The sequence below is a fragment of the Capricornis sumatraensis genome, chromosome 11 (genome assembly GCF_032405125.1).
Source record: "Capricornis sumatraensis isolate serow.1 chromosome 11, serow.2, whole genome shotgun sequence".
Taxonomy (NCBI): Eukaryota; Metazoa; Chordata; class Mammalia; order Artiodactyla; family Bovidae; genus Capricornis; species Capricornis sumatraensis.
In genome coordinates this window covers 53,017,571-53,039,666 of record NC_091079.1, presented here as the reverse complement: position 1 = coordinate 53,039,666, position 22,096 = coordinate 53,017,571, and the positions used below count along the sequence as shown (strand labels likewise).

General features: G+C 40.8%; 1 protein-coding gene across 1 annotated transcript in view; it reads left to right on the top strand.

Annotated features, from left to right (window-relative positions):
- NCOA2 (nuclear receptor coactivator 2) overlaps positions 1-22,096 on the top strand; it is a 289,674-nt gene that overhangs the window by 212,036 nt on the left and 55,542 nt on the right. The window contains exons 5-7 of the mRNA XM_068983427.1: positions 12,558-12,661; positions 17,099-17,276; positions 19,614-19,802. Coding sequence (XP_068839528.1) covers positions 12,558-12,661; positions 17,099-17,276; positions 19,614-19,802 — 471 coding nt within the window. The remainder of the gene's footprint in view (positions 1-12,557; positions 12,662-17,098; positions 17,277-19,613; positions 19,803-22,096) is intronic.

The window sequence follows — 22,096 nt, the reverse complement described above, 5'->3', positions numbered from 1 at the left end:
GGTAATTAAAAGTGAAAATAGGAAGAGTACATCTAATGAAGGTTTTATTTCATCATTTGAAGGGTTGTAGAGTGGTAAGGAAAAGTTCTTTCTCACAGCTAATACATGTAAAACAAAAATTAATTTGAAGCTAATTTAAACCAGTAAATTTGATAGGGAGTAAGTTAATTCCTGTTATGTCTTCTTCATATTTATAATTAGTTAACTTTTATATATGCCATGGCCTGCACAGACGATCATGGACTCCCCATGGGAATAGCCATGGCACTCGCTGTGTGTATATCTTTCAGTTGTAGCTCAAACTTTTCCATAAACTTTGTTCAGTTCAGTTCAGTTCAGTCGCTCAGTCGTGTCCGACTCTTTGCGACCCCATGAATCGCAGCACACCAGGCCTCCCTGTCCATCACTGTCTCCCGGAGTTCACTCAGACTCAACGTCCATCAAGTCCGTGATGCCATCCAGCCATCTCATCCTCTGTCGTCCCCTTCTCCTCCTGCCCCCAATCCCTCCCAACATCAGAGTCTTTTCCAATGAGTCAACTGTTCGCATGAGGTGGCCAAAGTACTGGAGCTTCAGCTTTAGCATCATTCCTTCCAAAGAAATTGTCAGACTTTGGGGGGGGGGTGAGGGGGTGGGGCACCACGTCACATGTGGCTTGCAGGGTCTTAGTTCCCCAACCGAGGATTGAACCTGGGCCCCCCTGCAGTGAAAGTGCCAAGTCTTAACCATTGGACTGCCAAGGAATCCCTGTCAGACTTCAGATGCCTTTAAAATGTCTTGCAAGTAGATTTGACTGCTTTAAATAGTCTTTGTATTTGAGAGGACATAACATATAATATCCAAGAGAATTCCTCAGTTACCAGCAGCATCACAAAACTTTTTTCTGTAGCATACAAAATTTACTGGAGAATCATAAGACCATATACAAAGAAAGGAGAGAATTTCACTGTGGGAAAGGTAGTCAGGATACCAAATTTAGAAATCTCTGTAAATGTCAACCTTTGTTCATTTCACTTTAACCTCATCGTGCAAACTGTGGTCACCTCTTGTCCATACTTTTGCTGGGCTTTCAGACGTGCAGGTACCACAGTTTCTAAGCCCCTCACTGTGCACCGGCTGCCTGGTGAGGCCTATGAGTTTCTATGTGAAGCTGACCCCTGTCTTCTCTTTAATTGCCTGCTGCTGTAAATAGTTGTGGAAGGCTGGTTGACAACTCAGTGCCGCCCCTGCTTAAATTGGAGAGATTTTAAGCCACACAGCATTTAAAGGGTCACTTTAAAGACAAATTGAAATCTTTTGCTATTGTCATTATGAAACAGCAAATATTGGTTTTCTAGGATGTCTTTTGAACTTAGGATACAGTGATAATAAGGAAACCTCCTATTTTAGAAAATTAGGAAGGTCTGCTTACTTCCCAAATTCATCCCAGTCCTTTTCTTTCCACCTAATCTCTTACTGGGCTTCTCTGGTAGCTCAGATGGTTAAGAGTCTGCCTGCAGTGCAAGATACCTGGGTTCAATCCCTGGGTTCAGAAGATCCCCTGGAGAAGGGAATGGCAACCCACTCTAGTATTCTCGCCTGCAGAATCCCATGGACAGAGGGGCCTGGAGGGCTACAGTCCATGGGATCGCAAAGAGTTAGACACGACTTAGCAACTAGCACTTTTACTTTCAATCTCTTACTGAGGGTACAGTGATTGTTCTCCACAATCAAAGTTTTGCATACGTGTGTTGGAATCTGCAAATTCAAGTCCACTTTCTTTTTGTTGTGTGGGCAAACTTTGCTGTAAAATTTTTTTTTTAATATGTTTATTTATTTTAATTGGAGGTTAATTACTTTACAATATTGTATTGGTTATTCTGTAATGGCATATATTTGGCCTTCAAGACAAGTCACAGCCTTTCTTTTACCTGGCTTTACTTCACATTTGGTCTGGACGGTTCAGATGCCATCCTAAGGTGACAGTTTTTCATTCAGGAGACGAACCATTCATAACAACTCTGTCTGTCGCTCTGCATGGTCAGCACGAATCACTGTGCTCTCTCCCCAGAGCCCAGGTTCATAAAGTCCAGGACCTCTTGCAGAATAGTTGCGGGGGCAAGGGGTACCAACATTTTGGCATGTAAAAATATGAGTTCAAATCAAAACGCTATTTCAACATTTGAATAGATTAAACTTCTGTTTCTGTATGATATAAAAATGATACTTGCTGTATCATTTTTGTGATTAAAAAAAAAATCACAAAAGTTCTATTTTTGTGGACTAACAAGAAACAACCAAGAATGATGGCTTCACTGTCACCAGAAATGATTCACTTTGCTTGTAGTAATTGTTTGAAGTGCCTAAAATAGACTTGACTAGATCTGTTGTCTTAATAGTTGTTTCTTCTCCTCCCTAAACATTCACATGGGAATTACCTGGGATTTGATTATGTCTTAGTCATTAATCTGCTGAACTGATCTAAATGAAACTTCAGTTTTTAGAGATTTTTCATCCACAGGAGATTTTTGGTGGTTGCAGACAGTGTGATTTTCTGGAGCCCATCTCTGACAATGGGCCCTGTATGTGCCCTGTGACCCAGGGAGTAGATGCTGGGGGCCCTGGCCCTAGCTCTGGTCCCTGACCATGGAGACCTCTCACCAGGGACACTGCCCTCACCTTACAGTCACTTTGAAATCCAGTTGCCTCAACCCCTTGCTAGTATGCCCTTCTCGGGCCTGCCTTCTGTGATTAACCAGAGGCATGCTGCTCCATGTATTTATGCAAGGTTCCCAAATTGTTATCAATGCTGTGCTTTCTCTACTAGGGTGATATGATTTAACATAATTTAATGTTTCAGGATTCCAAATTGGATGATTCTATGTTCTATTATCAGCTTCCTGCATTAGGTGCTTGAAATTGGGAACACTTGCTTTTTAAAAAGCCTGCTCGAAAGGTTCCGCCATGACTACTCAAGCTAAGGCACAAGTGAGCGCCCGGGGTTCCAGGGGTGGCAGGCAGGACAGACCCCCGCTGAAGTGGGTGCCTCCCTGTGAGATTGTTGGGGTCTCAGTGGGCAAAGGAGAGGCAGGTCTGCACAACTCACTGTACCAGTCTCTTCAGGAGACAGGCATCAGGTCCTGTGTCTGCAGAGAAAAACTGGAAGGAAAAAATATCCAGAGGGGAGAGAATCGTGAGGAGAGGGCAGGCTAGCTGGTCTGACAGGCGGAACCTAAAGTGAATCAGAGCAGGAGGCATGTCAGTGGCAGGCGAGTGGGAGCACAGGGGTGGGCATGGAAGAATGGCCCCAGGGAAAAGGAAGGTCGAGTCCTAGGCGGGTGTTCAGTCTCACAAGAGGCATTCCTCTGAACATCCACTGCTAAGGGAAAGGGAGTCTTGCGATCGGAGCCCTGTGAACCCTGAACGAAGTGGGAACTTTTGGTGGAATTGGTGAGAAGGGTAAGCGGACCTCAAGAGACCAATCCTTCTTTGTTTCCTAGCCTCTCCCCCTCCACCCCCTCCCCTTCTACCCTGTGCTTTTATTGGACACCATTGAGGTGGTAAGTTTCATGTTAGTCATTGAGTATCCAAAGTTAAATAAGACAAGATCCTTGCCAGCCTCTCCAGGGATGTCAGCCCTCCTCTGCCCAGCCTCACCTTCCAGATGACTTGTGTAACTCAGACAGGGAACTTCTCCTTGGAGGCCAGGGCTTCTCCCAGCCCACCGTGTAGGAAGCCCAAGGAATCTGATGAAGCTCTCTTCCATCCTGGGTCCCCAGCAAACGTGTGGTTTGTAGACATCAACCTGGCTTGACTCATAATTTCTTAAGAGCTAAGCATGGCTAGGAAAATCCCCAAGTCAGATTAAAAACTCCCATGATACCTAAGCTACCCTTTTTTTATGGAGCAATTTGCAACTTCCTAAATGATAGATTACCTAGATAGATGAATAAAGTTGGTCTTTTATTTTTCTTCATCTCTAAAGTGTGGAAAGAGATGGTGCTTTGGTCAGTGAGAAGGTGCTATATTATTGTTTTTGTTAATAAAATCCCCGAAGTCTGGAAAGAAATATACAGCACCCCACCTAATGCTGCCCCATTCTCCACCAGGATAGTCCTGATGCCCTTAACACCAACAGTCTCACTTCTGTCTCATCCTATTTCTACTTCATACTTGGACTACAAAAATCAGAACCTTGGACCCCCCACTATGTTAAGTACGCAGTGAAGCCCTTCAGAACAGCTCTTTCTAAAGAGGTACTTGTGAGTTTTAGATTCTCCATATCCTGAATTTTAGTTCCAGCGGTAAAACTGTTCAATGTTAACACATGATTGAGCACCCACTGTGTGCCAGCCAGAGAGTAAAAAGACTTCTCCTGTTGTCAAGCAGCCAGCAATGCTGCTAAAGGGACAGCTGTGGGAACAGATCTGTCATCTCACAGCCCCAGGGTCAGGGGCTGGTTAGGCACCAGGCCTTGCAGGAGCAGAGGAAGGGGTTAGCTTGATTGTTGTGAGCTTCTGAAACAATGATTGGTCTTCCAAGAGAACAGGTGGAAGGGCATCTGGTGCTGATGGAAGAGTCAGAAAGTATCTGAAACCTTCAAACAGGATCATGCCACTAGGGAGAGAGACAATAAATACTGCTAGGGTGTAAGGTAGGACTGGGGCTTCCCAGGTGGCTTAGTGGGAAAAGAACCTGCCTGCAATACAAGGAGACGTAAGAGACATAGGTTCGATCCCTGGGTTGGGAAGATCCCCTGGAGAAGAGCATGGCAACCCTGTCCAGTATTCTTGCCTGGAGAACAGTCCATGGAATTGCAAAGAGTTGGACATGACTGAAGTGACTGAGGACACACGCATTCAAGGTAGGACAGTTAGATGAATTATGCTGTGCTAGTTAACAGAATAATGATAGAATATTTCTACTGCTGAGGCTAAAGTCCTCTTAAGGATTTTAGAAACAACTTTTCATGTAATTTCCATATTTTAACCCATTTATGAGAAGCTTTGCATGCTCCTGTGGTATCATTTTATTGGCATTGCTTGAGTTAACATATGCGTTTGAGAAAAGTAAAACTTTTTCTTTTAATAGTTTTGTCCTTTGAGAGACTGCTGTTAAATATCCTGAATGAGTGCTGAATTCAGACTTCACCTGACTTCTCACTTCTTTCATACCTACTGATATTTTTTTTCCCTTTGTGTAATCTTATTCTCACCTTTCAGCCTTCTAAGCAAATTCTGATTCTTCCGTTCCTTATTCAGATAACTCCTAAAGCCTTAGCTGTTGGCACCCTATAAATTAGACTTAACTGGAACCAAGCAGTTCTCAGATTTTATTTTGCCCTCAGCTCTTAATACTCCATTGCTGGAGAAGATGCAGGCAGAGACCGACGTTCTCACAGTGGAGAATGAATGAATCCTGACAGCCTGGGTTTAATGACGTGTGCTTGTTGCCTTTGAGTTGATCTACCTGCAGTGCTCCTGAAGCCATGTTGCCACAGAGTTAAACAATTTTCTTTTCTCTGTCGATGTGGTTGATTTTGTGTCTGATTTTGTTGTTGTTGTTCTTTGCCTTCCAGGATCTGTCTTTAAATTTTAGGTCCTTCCTCATAGACATATATAGATTATGTAAAAGAAAGATTCTGGACAAATAGTTATATACATGCATGGTGTACTACGAAAGGTTATCCACTGTCAATTTTACCTATCAGTACATTCAATATTGATAGGTAATATTGAAGTAGGGTGCTAAATAAAATGGTACATTGGTGATAGCAGATTCAGTGATAGTTCTTGTAAGCAAAAGTGTTTTCTAGCCAGTTATACGCAGAATCTTTTCTGGCTACCATTTTCTCTTCCTGATCCGTGTGGTACATTCGTTTTCAAAGTAGGACGTGCATATTTCAAACTCATGGCACAATGGTTGGTACCGTGTCAGCAGTCACACCTTCCCATTGATGGCAATGAAACCAAGCTTATTGCTTTCTCTTGAAGCGAGAGAGCCGGGGGGCTTTGCCGGAGGCTGGGGGAGGTAGCCTTCAGATGGTTCACTTTACCGTTTCTTCGTGCCCAGGGGAAACCATGATGCAGTGAACCAAGCTCCCGAGTCAGGAAGAGGGGGAGGTGACTTGGAGCCGAAGCTCCTCCCACTCCCAAAGAAAGTGCAGCTGTGCGTTTTTAATATGCACGGCAGGAGATTTCAGCAGCCCGATAATATATAGTGCATTAATGTTGAAAAGATAAACACATTTGGAGAGCACAGGAAGGGCCTTGTGTTTTTATGTTAGCAGAATGCTTCCTAATGAATAAGAATGTGCTGCTGGCTTCACGGAGCCAGATGGCAGCTTTTCTAATTTTAGTTGGGTGCAGATGCATAATTCTCTGGTTTTACCTTCTAGAACCTTTGAGATGCTACATCACTTTCCCTGTAATATTTTATCTGTAGTGCTTGGCCAGAAACTGCCTGTCATCGTCTCAATGACTTCTCTGCTCACTCTCAGCGTGGGTCCCAGCACTGCTGGCTTGGACTGTCACTTCACCTGAAATCCTCAATGCAGGAAAAGGTGGAAATTGTGGATGTATTCCTACGCGAGTGTTAAAATTTGTTGTGGAGGTAACTAGACTCGTCTTTGACGTCAGTCTGTTGAAAAATTGATAGGTATCTGGGTGAGCGATTGCACTCATTTTGGAGCAGTGGAATTAATTATAAAACCTGCATAAAGTATCAGGTTCCCTTTTAGTTGAAGGTGCTAATACCTTAAATAATACCACTTCCGTAAAAGCAGCTCTCCTCATACTTGACCAAACTTGGGAACAACTTTTCAACTCTTACTTGTTATATGTCAGGGCATCCAAACATGGGCAATGTTCAAATATTCTCTAGATGTAAAAATAAACCATGGGTTAGTTTTCAGGTTATATATTTTTCAGAGTGAGTCACTGATACTTGTTTCTGTTCCAGTTTTTAAAGATAATTTCCGCAAGTTTTCCATGGCTTCTTCAGATGATTTTTTTTTTTTATTTTTTATGTCTTTATGACGTGTGGAATCTTAGTTCCCTGACCAGGGATAGAACCCACATACCCTGCATTGGAATCATGGAGTCTTAACCACTGGACCACCAGGGAAGTCCCATATTCAGATGATTTTTTTTGAGAGAGAAAAAGCAAAAGCATAAACCTCTTAAATAATAACCATATCACCATGTCCCTCTAATGGGCAGACATTAAATAGCACTTAGGTTTCTAAGTCATCGTTGGTTGTCGCCGCTGCTGCTGCTGGAATTAGAGCAATTATGTGGCTGTCCCCTGGGCCATGCTGCCGTCCCTGTGAGAGGCAGGAATCTGTTCTGGCCATATTTTTCAGAAAGGCCCTGGGAGTGCATGTTCTCAGTTCAGTTGCCTAATTAACAAGTAGATGAGACCTTCTAATATTATAAGATTCACTAGGTTACCAAAAATCAATGAATGATGTTCCCTAAGAATATGTAAAGGTCTTTAAGAAACATACACACATCACTTCATACTTTAAAAATAGCTATATATGCAGCTATATATGCTTTTTTTTCCAAGGATATATAATTTTTTTTGCTAGAATCACAGTTACTGTGTGTTTCTGTTCTCACCAGGAAATTTAAATTTTACTTTGTATTTGTAAATCACTTAAATATCTAGAGATTAAATGCTTCCCTACTCACCTTTCCTTTTGTTCTGAGAGAAAGTGCAAGTAATAATTACTTATGAAGAAAAGCATATGGAATATCATATTAATGATTTTCTCCCAGTTTGTGGTATGACTCATCTTAACACAGTCCCTAAAGAGATGGGGTTTGTTCTTTGCTTTGAAACTGGAAATCTAATTAATTGGTATTGGATTTCTAGAGTGCCGGTGAATGGAGGAAGGATGGGCTTGCTCTTAGAGCAGCCACCCAAGAGGGAGGGTCAGTAGCAGAAAGATGACGGCCGCATCCTTGGACAGTCTCTTTAATCAGAGCTTTGCATTTGTAACGCTGGGCTATTACAAAGACGTAGAGCGATTTCATGGCATTTTTGTCTTTAGAGGGGTGAGGAAGGAAAGGACAGACTTACTGTTTTCATTGTCACTCTTTCAGGTCATATTCTTTACCTAAAAAGAACAACCTTAATAGTCAAAGTACAAAAGAACTGGAAAGCAGGGCACGGAGGAGAAAGCTTTTTGTAGGCTCTGAAAATTCAGGTTTATCATCCCTTTTTTCAGCGTAAGAGTTCCGCCTGTAATAATGAGATTTTATAAGGTTTTGATCATTTGAAAAGATCTGGGATGATCTTTCAGTAAACTGTGGAGTTTACTGAAGGATATTTTTGTAACTATATTTTTATGGTTAATTGATGCGAAATATAGAAAAGTAAAAATAATTTGTGACCACTGAGAAAACTGCCTAATTTAAAAATATTAAATAGTATGTTTTAGTATAGTAATGGCTGTTCTTACAGAAGTATAAATATATCTAAGGATTTAAGCTTATTTATATCTGGGACATAAAAATAGCATACTCATTCTTGAAATGCTCCCACAAAATACCAATGTATGTCCGGGTAACATGACAAGATATCTCAAAGGAGTTTTTTTCTTCCTCCTATTTGACTGTAAAGCCCAAATGAACTTTGTACAGTACCCAAATAATATAAATTCATGGCCAGTTTAATTTAGATTCAGATTACCTTGGTAAAGCCATATTTCTATGTATTTTCTATCACTTCATCCTATTGAGATTTTAATATTGAGAAGTAGCCAAAGCACAAATCCAATGCAGAATTGAATAGATGACAAGTTAACAAAAAATAAATATAAATAAATATGTATAGATCTTCAGTGAGGACAGGCATAAAGGTCCCTAAATTCTTTACCCTTTTTTCTTATTTATTTATCCTATGAGTAGTGAACAGTTCCCATTCTCTGAGTAAATATATGAATAGCATTGTGTGAACATTGAACATTTTAAAAGTTCTCTTGCAGATACTCAGTGGCCTCATTTGGAATTTTCTTTGCCAGCACACTAATATTATTTCAGATTGATCTTGGGAAAATTTTTGTTGTTTTCATTCTGAGTCCGGGATTCCTAAAATTCCAGCTTAGACAAATTGTTGGCCATTATTCCTCAACAGTGGTTTCAGAGGCTAGGCTGAGATTTCCCCAGGAACAGATGCCACACAACCGTTGCTTTTGCCATGCACTCACGTGTCCCACAGAAAACACAACTACAGGGGATATGAAGTATTTTCAGCTCTGCCCAGCCTTTAAAAAAAAAAACACCTCTTCTTTGAATTTAAAGTTAGTTCCTCACTGTACAGCCCTAAGTTCTCATTTGACTCAGTAGACGGCCCCTACCCCGTGCCCCCAGCAAGATATATCCTCTCATCCCACAAGGATCCTTCACTCCACCTGTACCACAAGCATGACTGGAACGCATAGCAGAACACCAAGACGCATGGACAGTATTCCTGGCCAGTTTCCTTATACCAGCCCTGCATTCTCTGTGAGTGCCTGTTAGCTGCTGCTTTTTTCCTTTCAAAAATTTATCAGTTGAATGTTAGAAAGAGGGGGAAAATGACATGGTTGATCATTGCAGTTTTTCAGGATGGTAATTATTTTTATCCAGGCTTTCCAGTAGAGCCAAAAAAAATGTTTTGCCCCCTCTGAATCATCTCTTACATTAAATTTTAGGCCCTTAACCTAAATTACAACCTGTAGATTCCTAAAAATGAAAGAAAATGATAATCTCATGCTCTGTATTTTCTGATAAGCATCAAAAATTCAGCACCAGAACACATTGCTAGAACTTTTGGAATACCCCAGTCTGAAAGTCTGTCACTGTTTAGGAACCTGCATGATTGAGTTTTTCCAAGTTTGAATTTTTTAATTCCACAAAATATTGAATGGATTGAGGAAACTTTGGGGTCTTCAGCATGATGATCAGATCCTCAAAATATAAATATCTCACAGAATATATTGATTGTCTCTGAAAGACTTGGGAAATAAGATACATGGAGGTAACATATAATTCAAGGATTATTGGCAATGTTTTATAACAACTTGAAGTGGACTGTGATGTATAAAAATGTTGAATCACTTTATTGCACACCAGAAACTGATTAAATACTGCATATCAACTGTCCTTCAGGTTTTTTTTACCAAAGGACTTGGAAATGGATTATCAGAAACTTTGTCATTTTGTATTATTTTGCCCTAAAATGAGGCTGAGGATTACTCAGTCTGCAGTTTTAACACTCCTACACCCTGAATGCCACCACACTGAAAACAAAAAGTAAATAAAAGGGAATGCAGGGACATTTATAATATCTATTACATGACTTTTGCGATTCAGTAGTCATGAAACTCAGGGATCCTTTAGGCCTAAACCTGCAGAGACCTCACAGGGCAGGGCTGTTAAATTAGAGGAAAAGTAGATGAGGCAGCCACTGACGGTGCCTGTCCTGTCTCTGGACTGACGTGGGGAAGGGAGCAGAAACTGAAGAGAAATATACAGCTTCAAAGAGTGAACTGGGGGTGGGGGGAGTAGGTCCCAATATGTATTTATTTGGGAGTTATTTGGCAATGAAAAAATTTCTCGGAAAAATGGGGAGGGGGGAAGAGGAGTGCCTGAGATCCCACCTGCCCCACATGAGAATGACATGAAGAGCTGGGCTGAGATCCAGCCAGCAGCTAGGGCGAGGGACCTACAGTCGAGAGCTGGGGAGGGCAGCAAGGAAAGATGAAGTGAGGACTAGCACATCCTCACATGCTGAGTTATAAAGGCTACTGGACAAGCCACAGCTCTATTTATAGCCAGTCACAATTATTCAGATCTAAGCAGGTGAATCAGGAATGTCGCAGAGTCACTGAGAAAACACATACTCCCTGCTTCTGACCTCTGCCTTTGGAACTCAGTCAGGAAGAGCTAATAAAGACAGATATGCTAGTAGTAAGTTAAATTTGTAAGTTACTTTATGGATTTTGTTTTGTTTTTCCTTGTTTTTAGCTGTGCTGCACAACACGTGGGATCTTAATTCCCCAGCCAGGGATTGAACCCATACCCCCTGAATGGAAGGCTCAGAGTCTTAAACACTGGAATGCTAGGGAAGGTCCTTACTTGCTGGTTTTTAAAGTGTGTTTTACATATCCCATTTACTCCTGTCACAGCCCATGAAGCAAGAAGGCAGGAACTAAGGCCTCCAAAAGTTGAAGTGACATGCTCTGACTTGTACTAAGTGGCTGAGCTGAGACTTGAACTACACAGGCCCTCTTCCCTTTTCCACTGATACGTATGCATGTGGACAATTTCCATCAAGATTTGGAGGGCCTGCATAATTCCTAATTATTTTCTGTAAGCTCCCAGGTACAAATTAAGCTTTACAGGTTTTCACAAATACTGTGTAAAATCTTCTGTTACCAAAAAAAAAAAGAAGCAGAGTCTGCTAAGTTCATGAAATCAAGTTGATTCTGAGTACTGAATTGATTTACGGTTTTCTCTGTGGTTCAGTCTCAGTCGTGTCTGACTCTTTGTGACCCCATGAACTGCAGCACACCAGGCTTCCCTGTCCTTCACTATCCTCCTTCACTATCTCCCAGAGTCTGCTCAAAGTCATGTCCGTTGAGTCGATGATGCCATCCAACCATCTCATCCTCACAGTTTTCTTAACTTGCATTTAATTACAGTGATAACATGCAGTGTAAAAAGGCTATAATTTATTCCAGGACAAATAATTGGTACATCGTGTTGTGTTGTTTTCTAACAAATTGTTGCAATTTATCTTGTTATGCTTTAAACTTTTCTTGGTGTTCTCGAAATAACCTATTTGCATAAACATTGATGACTGTGCATCTGTTTCCTCCACGAGCCTTTTCCATGACGGAATGTCTTCCCAGGCCTGGTGGGAAGTTGCTTCGCCCATTTGAGTCCAGGAGCCGAGACCAGGCATCTCTGAACTAGATGAAAGGGCTGCCATCGAAATTCTCCGAGTGCCTGATAGGGTGTCTCGCTCTCTGCCTCATGTTGTTAATCACCTTCCTCCAGGCAGGGGCCAGTCTTTTTGGTTATTCTAAATGTGAAGGTGACGAGAGGTGGGACAGTCCAAAAGCCACAGGAGTGTCCCGTGGAAGCAGCAACAGTGGTCAGGACTCTTTATTCCTTCAGACGCATCTCTGACTTCTCTCCCGAAGCCTGAACTACAGACTCCCGGTCAGTCATCCCTGCTTAGGGAGTCTGCAGAAAGCCCAAATTGTGCTGCAATATATAACAGTTTTGCAGTCTTTTAAAAAAAAAAAGCTTGTTGGGGACTGGCATGAAACCTCTAAACTCATTTTATCAGCAGCCTGAAAGGGGCTCTGAGCCACAGGTCTTGGAGGTGAAAAGTTAATGTTCTGGCTCCCGCTTCCAGCAGTTTCTCCCGTGCCATGGCAGCGGGGATGTTCTCTAACTCTTTTACAGTCTGATCTGATCCTGCTGAAGATTTTTTTTTGAAGTCATAACAATAAAAATGTTCTTGTGTCACTCTGTCCTTGAAATAGCACACCAGTTAATTCACACTCGTGTTTGTTGCAGAGAAAGCAGCAGCTGCCAACATCGATGAAGTGCAGAAGTCAGACGTATCGTCTACCGGGCAGGGGGTCATTGACAAGGATGCACTGGGGCCGATGATGCTGGAGGTATTTCACCCTGCTGTTGATCTTCCCAGTATTCCGTTTAATCTTTCAGTGAATGCTGCTGTGTTTAAAATGGACCACCAAGAAGGTCCTACTATATATAGCGCAGGGAACTCTACCCAATGTTATGTGACAGCCTGGAAGGGAGGGGAGCTTGAGGGAGAGAATGGATACATGTATATGTGTGGCTCAGTCCCTTGGCTGTCCACCTGAAACTATCACAGCATTGTTAATTAGCTAAACTCCAATCTGAAATAAAAAGTTTAAAAAAAAAAATTCATTTTTAAGTGAATATAATTTAAGGCTAATCCACATTTACTTTTGACTCTTAAAATGGAAGTACTGCTGACCTCCTGAGCTTACTAATATGTATCTAAAATTTACTCCTGGTTCCAGCTTACATACCTTTCAGATGGATAATGTAGAATTAAATTAACCAGATTAGAATATAAATTTGACCAACTTTAAGTGCTAGTTGAGCATTCATTTCACAAGCACTCACGTTCACACATCCTGTTAAATTCTATGATATATTGTGTTTTGAAATGTTGCCAGAATTCTTAGATATTCACCTGTACAAGTACAGATAATTATGTATACAGGCTAAAATTTGAGGACCAAATGGAGGTTTATACTTTTTATTTATGCTACATAAATCTAGATTGTTGATTTCATAAAGACAAAAATTGAAGTAATATTCAGAAATTTTAAGATAAGCATCACTGCAATGGGTGATCTTAACCACCATTCTTTTTGGGGGGGTCCAACTTTTTTTTAATTGGAGTATCATATGTAATTGTTTTACAATGTTGTATTAGTTTCTGGTGTACAACAGTGTGAATCAGCTGTGAGTATACATATATCTCCTTCTTCTTAATTAACTGCCATTTCTTTATTAACTTTAGGAGTTTTCATGATCAGACTACTATCTAGAATTTGTTAAGTCCCCCTTTCTTATTTTATTAACCAGTACAGTGTTAAGCATCAGATTCTTTGCTATACCTATTCCAAAATTAAAATTCAGGAGGTAGGCTATGGTAAGATGAGGGGGAAAAAATGTCAGTGAATATATAACAAGAAGCAGAGAAGCCCTGAGACATAAATTATGTCAGTTCTCAGGATAATTTACTCTGCTGATGATATGATGAGATTGAAAATTATCACATGGCCAGAAGGTCTGCAGCATTGCTATTGTAGAATTGCTTCACTGGCAGCCGTCGCACATATAGAAGAAATTAGGATTTTTAAAGCAAAGATAACCAGTTGGCGCGTAAGATGATTTTTATTTTTAGAAAGTCTAATTCTGTGAAAATCTACTGTATAATGGGGCTAGGGAGACACAGAAGAAAATGTAAAGATTGTCTGACCCAGTCTTTATTTTTAGAGATGACAAAATTCAACCCTTGGGGCTCCCCTACTGACCAAAAGACTTTAAAGGACCCTATGTTGGGCCCTGCTTGTTTCCCTTTCATCACCGGCTTGAAAACACGTGATGACAATTTTTAGAGAAAAAGTGAAAACACACTTAACCTGATTTTCCAGAGCTGACAAGGCGCTGGAAGGCCAGAGAGTGCTGCTTCCTACTTGGTTCTTAGAAGCAGCTGAGAAAACCCTTAACTAGGTGGACTCTTAGAATTCGATGAAAGAACTGGAAACAAAACTCATTTGGAAATGATGGGGAATTTTAAATATTGCAGTTAAGAAAATCCCATATACCTGTGTTTATTACTTACATTGGGGTGACTTAAAGTAGGGTGGAAACTTTTGGGAAGATTTTCAAGGCTTCTGAAAAGAGATGCTGGCAGTAACCACAAGGCTATGACTCAAGCTCTTTGAGAGCAAGCTCATTAATTGCAGAAATCAGATTGCTAGATGTCAACGGATCTTATCTCATAAGATCAAATCCACATTTTCACTGTTGCAAAATAGTCTTCTGAGAATTCAGTGCATTGAGCAAACACCTGTGTAGCAGGACTTCAGTGCTAAACATGTGAGAGGTAATGCTTTGAATCTAGAGACTTAAGGTTTGCATTTGCATCTTTTTCCTGTTAACGTGTAACAATTTAAACAGAGAAAACTTGCTCTCATTGAGCCATTCTAGGCATAGATGCACACTCATGCTTACATCATAGCATAGTAGTTGCTAGGCAACAAAACTAAATGTCAGGTTTTTTTCATGAGAACATATCATAGTGAGCTTTAAGAAAACAAATAGTTTTATAAGGTGAAAGAATTTCATCTTTCCACTATATCTTTACCATTGTATAAAGCAGTAGGAAGCCACATGCACTTCCAAAAGTGACCCGTAGGTAATACTATCATGACAATCCCTGTTGAAGGTATATTTAAAGCTGTGAGTTTAAAAGAACACTTAGTACATAACTAATCAACTGACTAACTTCCTGACCTCCCTTCCCACATACCCATATACACATGAGCACACACTCACATAAGGTTTCCAACAGTTGATGCCAACCTATCATGGAAAGCTATTTACACAGTCTTGCTTTGGCTTGCACATGGTTTACACCAGTGGGAACACCACAATGAACATTTAAGAAGAACTTAAAATGGTGTGTGTGTATGTGTGTGTATACATATATATACATACATATATGTATATATACATACATGTATGTGTGTATGTGTACATACATACATATATGTGTATATATACATACATATATGTATATATACACATATACATACACACATATGTGTATATATTTTAAGAGCTTTTCATTGGTGCCTTGTGGTCAGTTCTAATTTGAGAGAGTGTGTAGTTTTGTCATGAAAATAGAATTAAAGATGAACTATTTCAAAGAAAGCTCACAGCATAGGAGCCTGTTAAATAATAACTTAAGGAAAAAGCAAACTAGAGGAAAAAGTAAAACACTATGCCCCAGTCATGCACATTGTTATATTGGTGTGTCCATGAAACATCCATGTGAAAAACCAGTAAATACACAGCCTGAAGAAACTGGCATGAACTGGGTGGACCCCTTGGCCCTGATCCAAGGAATGCCTGGTCACTATCAAGACTCATCCAGTCCTAATCACTCCCTGATCTCTAAAACAGCTCTGGCAAATAAGGATCAAAAAGGGAAAGGAGGCAGAACTAAGAGAAACTCACTGAGCACCCAGACTTTGCATTGTCCAGGCAACCGTGACAAGAAGGCGCTCTGGGTCAACACTGGGGAGAACTCTGTGCCACCTGGGAATCAAAGCACAAGCTTTGGAGGCAGTCCACCCAGATTTGCACCCCAGCTCTGGTTGCAAGAGCTTCGGCAAATCACTTACCCTCTTTGAGTCTCAATTTTTCCTTCTTCTGTAAATTGGCAAAGGGAAAACATTCCTTCCAGAATTGTAAATGTTAAAATGACACAGTAGGAAATTCCCTCACAATCCAATGGTTAGGACGCTGCGCGCTCACTGCCGAGGGCCCCGGGTTCGATCCTTGGTCAGGGAACTGAAATCCCACAAGCTGCACAGCACGGCCAAAAAAATGAATAAGTAAAAATAAAAAGTCACAGTGTGTTTAAGGCTCAGTAAATGTGTCGATATCTACTGTTATTTCCTGAAATGATCCTCAGCCCTTCATCTCCTTCCCTAATCTGTTTCGGGATGAAAGCAAAGTGAACCATGCACCCGTCACAGGAAAAATGCTCCTGCTCTCTGGGTGATTTAGGAACCTGCATCTTAACAACCTAGAGAATAAAGAAATACAGCCAGGCACAATCGGTTACTTTCTTTCCCTTGGGGTTGGAAACCTGAACCTCAAGGCCCTGTGTAGTCTCAGCCTGAGGTCCCCAGGAAGGCGGGTTTGCCACATCAGACACACACTTCCCAGCACCTTCCCCCACTGACACCAGACAGTAAAGGACTGACGTTGCTTGAAAAGGCCTGAGATCATTTTCAGCTCTTTTCATTTAAGACTTGGCAGCTTAGCAAAATTTTCTGATTTTTTTTTCTTTGGCATTTATCCTTAAACTGTGGGAAATTATCAGTGCCTTCTCCCTCGCATTGTATTCCATGAGGAACTATACCAAGGAAAAGTAATCGCTCTGAACTGGATCAGTAGCATACGAGTTGTTCTCCGCCTTGCGGAGTACATCCGTCTCATTTGGAAAATACAGATAAATGCCTTCATACTCTTAACGTGGCAGTAATTATCTCCTGATGAAGTAACAGGATGAGTGTTTGTCATTTAGTTTATGACAAGAAACCCTGATGTAGGCTCTGTCCTGCTTTCTAAGGTGGAACCATCTCACCAAGAAAAATGTGTTCGTTGTTTCTGAATGCGAGGAGAGGTGGGAGAGTGATCTCTTTTCTTCTCCATGAGTGAATCATGTTTCCCTTAAAAGGACCGTTCCCTTCGTAACAGTTGCACGTGACCTTCCACTGCAGTCTTTCTAACACAGTTTGTGCCTCTTCCCATAGGCCCTTGATGGGTTCTTCTTTGTAGTGAACCTGGAAGGCAACGTTGTGTTTGTTTCAGAGAATGTGACACAGTACCTAAGGTATAACCAGGAAGAGCTGATGAACAAAAGCGTCTATAGCGTTCTGCACGTTGGGGACCACACTGAATTCGTCAAAAACCTGCTGCCAAAGTCCATAGGTAAATGAATGTCGTCTGGGTCTCTGCTTGCCACCCCACGCCACCCCACCCCCACACACATCATCTTGGCCAGCGGGAGGTGAAACAGAAGTCTTTCATGTCAGTCGGGGATAACAGTAGCTGGGGAGTGTTTTAAGAGATGCTTGTGTTAAATGTTTTAAGCTTAGAAGTCATGGAGAAAAGGCCATCTGTAGATATTGGTCTATGAATGATCGTCTTGACCCTATATTTAAAGTAAGTGAAAGGGCTTCAGATTGAAAGCAGTCATATGGCAACTATTTTCATGGGGTTTGTTTGGTGGTTTTTTTTTTTTTTCAAGACAGTGCCCAATTGCCTCCCACCCTATCCAGTGCCAGCCAACTCTGTTTTGTCCTTTTTCTCCATGACCACTTAAGAAGTAGAAGGTCACGAGAAGCTTGAGATTGAGTTTATTTTGAGTCCCGGCTTGTGAAGAGTATGATGTGGGTGTATACGACGTTCTAAAAATAAAATGTGAAGGAACAAGTGGTGTGTCGCGGTTCGGATGCTCTTAGCCTGGGAGCCCGAAATGGGCTCTTTGGCTTCACAGACTCTTCAGTGGCTCTGCAGGTGGCATGGCGGTCTGCTGCCTCCTTCCCCACCCACTGCTGCCCCTTCCTGCCCTCCTCATCTTGACCAAAAGTGTCCATGATTATAAAGGGCCATATTTTAAAGTGGGTGATTCACTGCATGGGCCCACCTCAATGGCTGCTTGGGGAGCATAACTGTTCCCACTCACTAAGTGCTCTTTTTTAATATTCTCACTTAAGCTGATGATGCTAAGAACATCTTCATGGCTAAAAAGAAGTACATATTTTAGTGGAGAATAAAGTCAAGTCCTGAGTTAGCAAAAATTTTTGTTCCTTTTCTTAAAACTGTTTATACTAGCTGGTTTCATTGTCACCACAGTAAATAGGAAAAGGTCCTTTCACATTCCATTATGGCTAGCTTTTCTTTTAATAGGATAACCCTTTGTTTAAAGTGACTGCAACAGTAATACAAAATGTGAGATCCTTTTATTATATTCTCTAGTAAATGAACAAGAAAATGGGATTTCTTATTTCAAATAACTAGTATTTTCAAATCTCTTCAGTAATTTTATGACTTCCTCAAAGGACCTGTACTTGTTAATTCACTATTATTATTTATTCACTTGTCTAAAGAGCTCTCTGCCTTACGTTATATTGTATTTTTTTATACTTTCAAATTACTTATTAACCTGAGTTAATAAGAGGTCTTTTTTCTTTGATTACTCTATGTAGTCTCCTTTATGTAAATAAGCTTTTAAGAATATTGATGGTAAAATAAACTTTTCAGATGTCTATATAAAGCTAGCTGTGGTTCCTTCAGTAAAACAGTTTCTTGCAGTTAACTTGATATTTCCTTTTTCTCTCTAGGATTTGTTTCTTTCTTTCCGCCTCTGCAGCCCAGTGTCTGTGGGGTTAGCATTGTGGGATCTAACTGGTCTTTCAAATGTTTTCTAGCTAGTGACTTTTGAAAGTGCTTTGCTTATCTTATGACTGGCCCTTTTTTATTTTTCTTTTTGGTTTCTCTAATGCATCTCAAAAAAAAAATGTCTTCTCTTACATCACCTTTTTCTTGCATTAATATATATGTTTAATATATTGGTATTAGATTCCTAAGTATTGATAAGAAAATAGAAGACATAGTATAGTAGTATTTCATTGAAAAGGAATAAATGACATTAGCAGTATATTCTCAAGATTATTTCAGTCTTAATGAAGAAATATACATGAAGAAAAAAAAATACAGCCCAATCTCAGATTATACACTTCAAATTTTGGTGAAGTTTTAGGGAAGAGGGGTCAGTAAAAAGCAGCAGTGTGGGATGCCTAGAGTTGCTGGTTACATAACTAGAGGGCCTCAAGCCTTGGGGCAGGAGTCATGTAGGTAGGGGACATGGAGAAGTCCTGACCTTTTAGATGAGGTAGCAGGTACAGAGATGTCCATGTGGGACCAGGTGTGGATAGTGACGGGGACAGATCTTGTGCTCAGCAACATGAAAGATCCAGTTGGATGGGTAAGAGGGGGCTGGTGAGAAATCAGGGCCTGAGCTTGAAGGGAAAGAGTCCGGGTGAAGAGTAACCAGTGTGAAAGACATTTGAGATTCCCACGAAGTTTCCCAAGAATTCACCCAGTCATTCCTCCCCCTATAGATTTTGAAGTTACTTAGAAAAGTGTAAACACTATATGAAAGTAAAATCACTGCATGTTTCCTACACCGTTTTGATAACTTGGCAGAAGCCAGTCTGACACTAGTTTCTTTACCCTGTTGGGTTGCTTCTGCCTTTTGCTCAGTGAACGGGGGAGCTTGGTCTGGCGAACCTCCCAGGCGGAACAGCCATACTTTCAATTGTCGGATGCTGGTAAAACCTTTACCTGAATCAGAAGAGGAAGGTCATGACAACCAGGAAGCACATCAGAAATATGAAACTATGCAGTGCTTTGCTGTCTCTCAACCAAAGTCCATCAAAGAAGAAGGAGAAGGTAGGGGCCACTTCTAAGATACGTTAGTGTCATGTATTCCTGTGCTGCTACTTTCACACTTAATAATCTGAAACTAGAGGCCACACAAAGGAAAATTTAGAGGCAGTTCCTTCATTCTTTTCACCTACTTAATGATTCTTGTGATCAGTTTAATTATCAAGTCTTTAAAACAGCACTATCCAATAGAATTTGCTGTGACAATGGCAGTGTTCTGTATCTTCAACGTCCAGCACAGCCACTGCTAGCCACAGGTAGTTGTTGAGAATCTGAAATGTCAGTAATGCAACTGGGGACCAAATTGTCTATTTCATTAAGTCTTCATTTAAATACCCACCGTGTGGCTAGTAGCTACCCTGCCAGAGCAGTTCCACTAGTATTGAACCTCTCAGGGATCCTAGGCATCTCTGAACATCTGCAGCAAGGTCCAAGCCACACCTTGGAAAACACCCATGGTACAAAGAACATCTTTTGTATACTTCCAAGGGATTAATGAATTTTATGTGGTTTGTCTATGGATGCTGCATCCAGAATAAGAGAGGATGGAGATAGGAGCGGGACTGGGAGAACAGTTCCAAACTGTAAGCTCTTAGGTGCTTCCCTTTAAAGAGATACTGATACAGTGTCCAGCCCTATGCCTTCTGAGGAGATTGCTCTACACCTCTGAGACTGTCGCTGTCTATGATATGGGACAGTGCTGAATACGGTCTCCTGTGTGTGTAGCAGAAGGGAAAGAGCCGAGGCCCATCAGTCAGAAACTTTGCAGGCTTTATAATCAGACAGGCCAGCTCCTACATCAGCTGCGTATCAGCGCTGACTATGGGCAAGCTTCTCAACCTCTCTGAACACCCACGTATTCTCTTAACCAGTGAAATCAACAGTTCCAGTATCTCAGTGTAATAAGGATTAAATGAGCATGCCTGTACCATGCTTGGCATAGATATTTAATCCTCTTTTCAAAAAATATGTAAGTAATTTTTAATTTAAATTTTATTGGAAAGGAAGTAATTGAGCTGTCACAGATGATACATAGTTTTCAAAATTAAATTTTTACGTAGAGATGGAATGTCAAGCTATTTTATTCTCCTGTATGCAACAGAGTAAGTGCTGCTAATTCATCTGTAATATTCTAAAGCCATATTCTATAGCTGAGCTAATTTATGGTTTTGTGCTGTATATGTCAACATGTTTGTCCATTTAAAATCTGATTCTGAATGTTTACGTAGTATAGCATAACAGTAGGGTTTCTGAGCCATGGTGCATTCATGTTCAAATCCTTGCTTCCCCAAAATTTCATGTGATGTTGGGTAAGTTACTGAAACTCCATGCTTTGGCTTCTCCTCTGTTAAGTGGAGATAATGCTAGGGCCTGCCTCATATAGTTGTTAAAAGGATTAAATGAATCAGTAACCTATAAAGCAGCTAGAAAGATGTCTATCTCATAGTAAGTGCTCAAAAATTTAGCTTTTATTATGTTGAAGATGAGGATTACATTTATGTTTGTGATACCCACTATTAATGGATATGTTTAAAGACATTCTTTCCCAAATTTAAAATCAGTGACATAAGATATGAAGAGACTTCTTTTTAATCAACCTTTATCCAGCACTTTTGAAATTGAAAGGGCTTGCAGTGTGCTCTGCATGTTACAAGATAAAACACATCCTCCCTGATCTCCAGAAGTGAACACAGAAACACAAAACAGTTGAAGTAGGGTAAGGAATAAATGCTTAGCATCATTTGTGTGAGATCCTAGCCATGGCCAAGAAACTAAACTTGAGACACACTGCATTTTCTAGGATTTGTTCTCTGAATCTGAGTCTAGACTCTGTTTATATACTTTGCTTTAAATTGCATGTTGCCATTGTAGGAGCTTCAACATGGTTCAGGAGAAGGTATATCTAGTTTTCCTGTATCTTAATGAACCTAAAACTCAAAGAGAAAACCCTTGATGGTTTCGGTTGTCATCATTCGTAGGCTTTATTAAGAATTTAGCTGGTTGTTAATATCAGCCAGTTAATAAGAAAGGGTTCCATTCATTTCCACCACTGGGGAGATGCTTTTGGATGGTCAACTATAGTATGGCAGATGCGCTTTCATCACATGTCATGTGTCTTCAGCAGTTTATCCTCAGCTCCCCATATCTCAACCTCCCCCAGCTGCTTCCCACTCCAGGTGAGGACCAGAGGTACATAGTGTCTCGTTGCTCTCTCCCTTACTGACCTACAAGGTTGTGCTGTCATAAGTGCATTTGATTTTGTTTGAAACACTGCAAAAGGCTCCTATGATAACCATCAA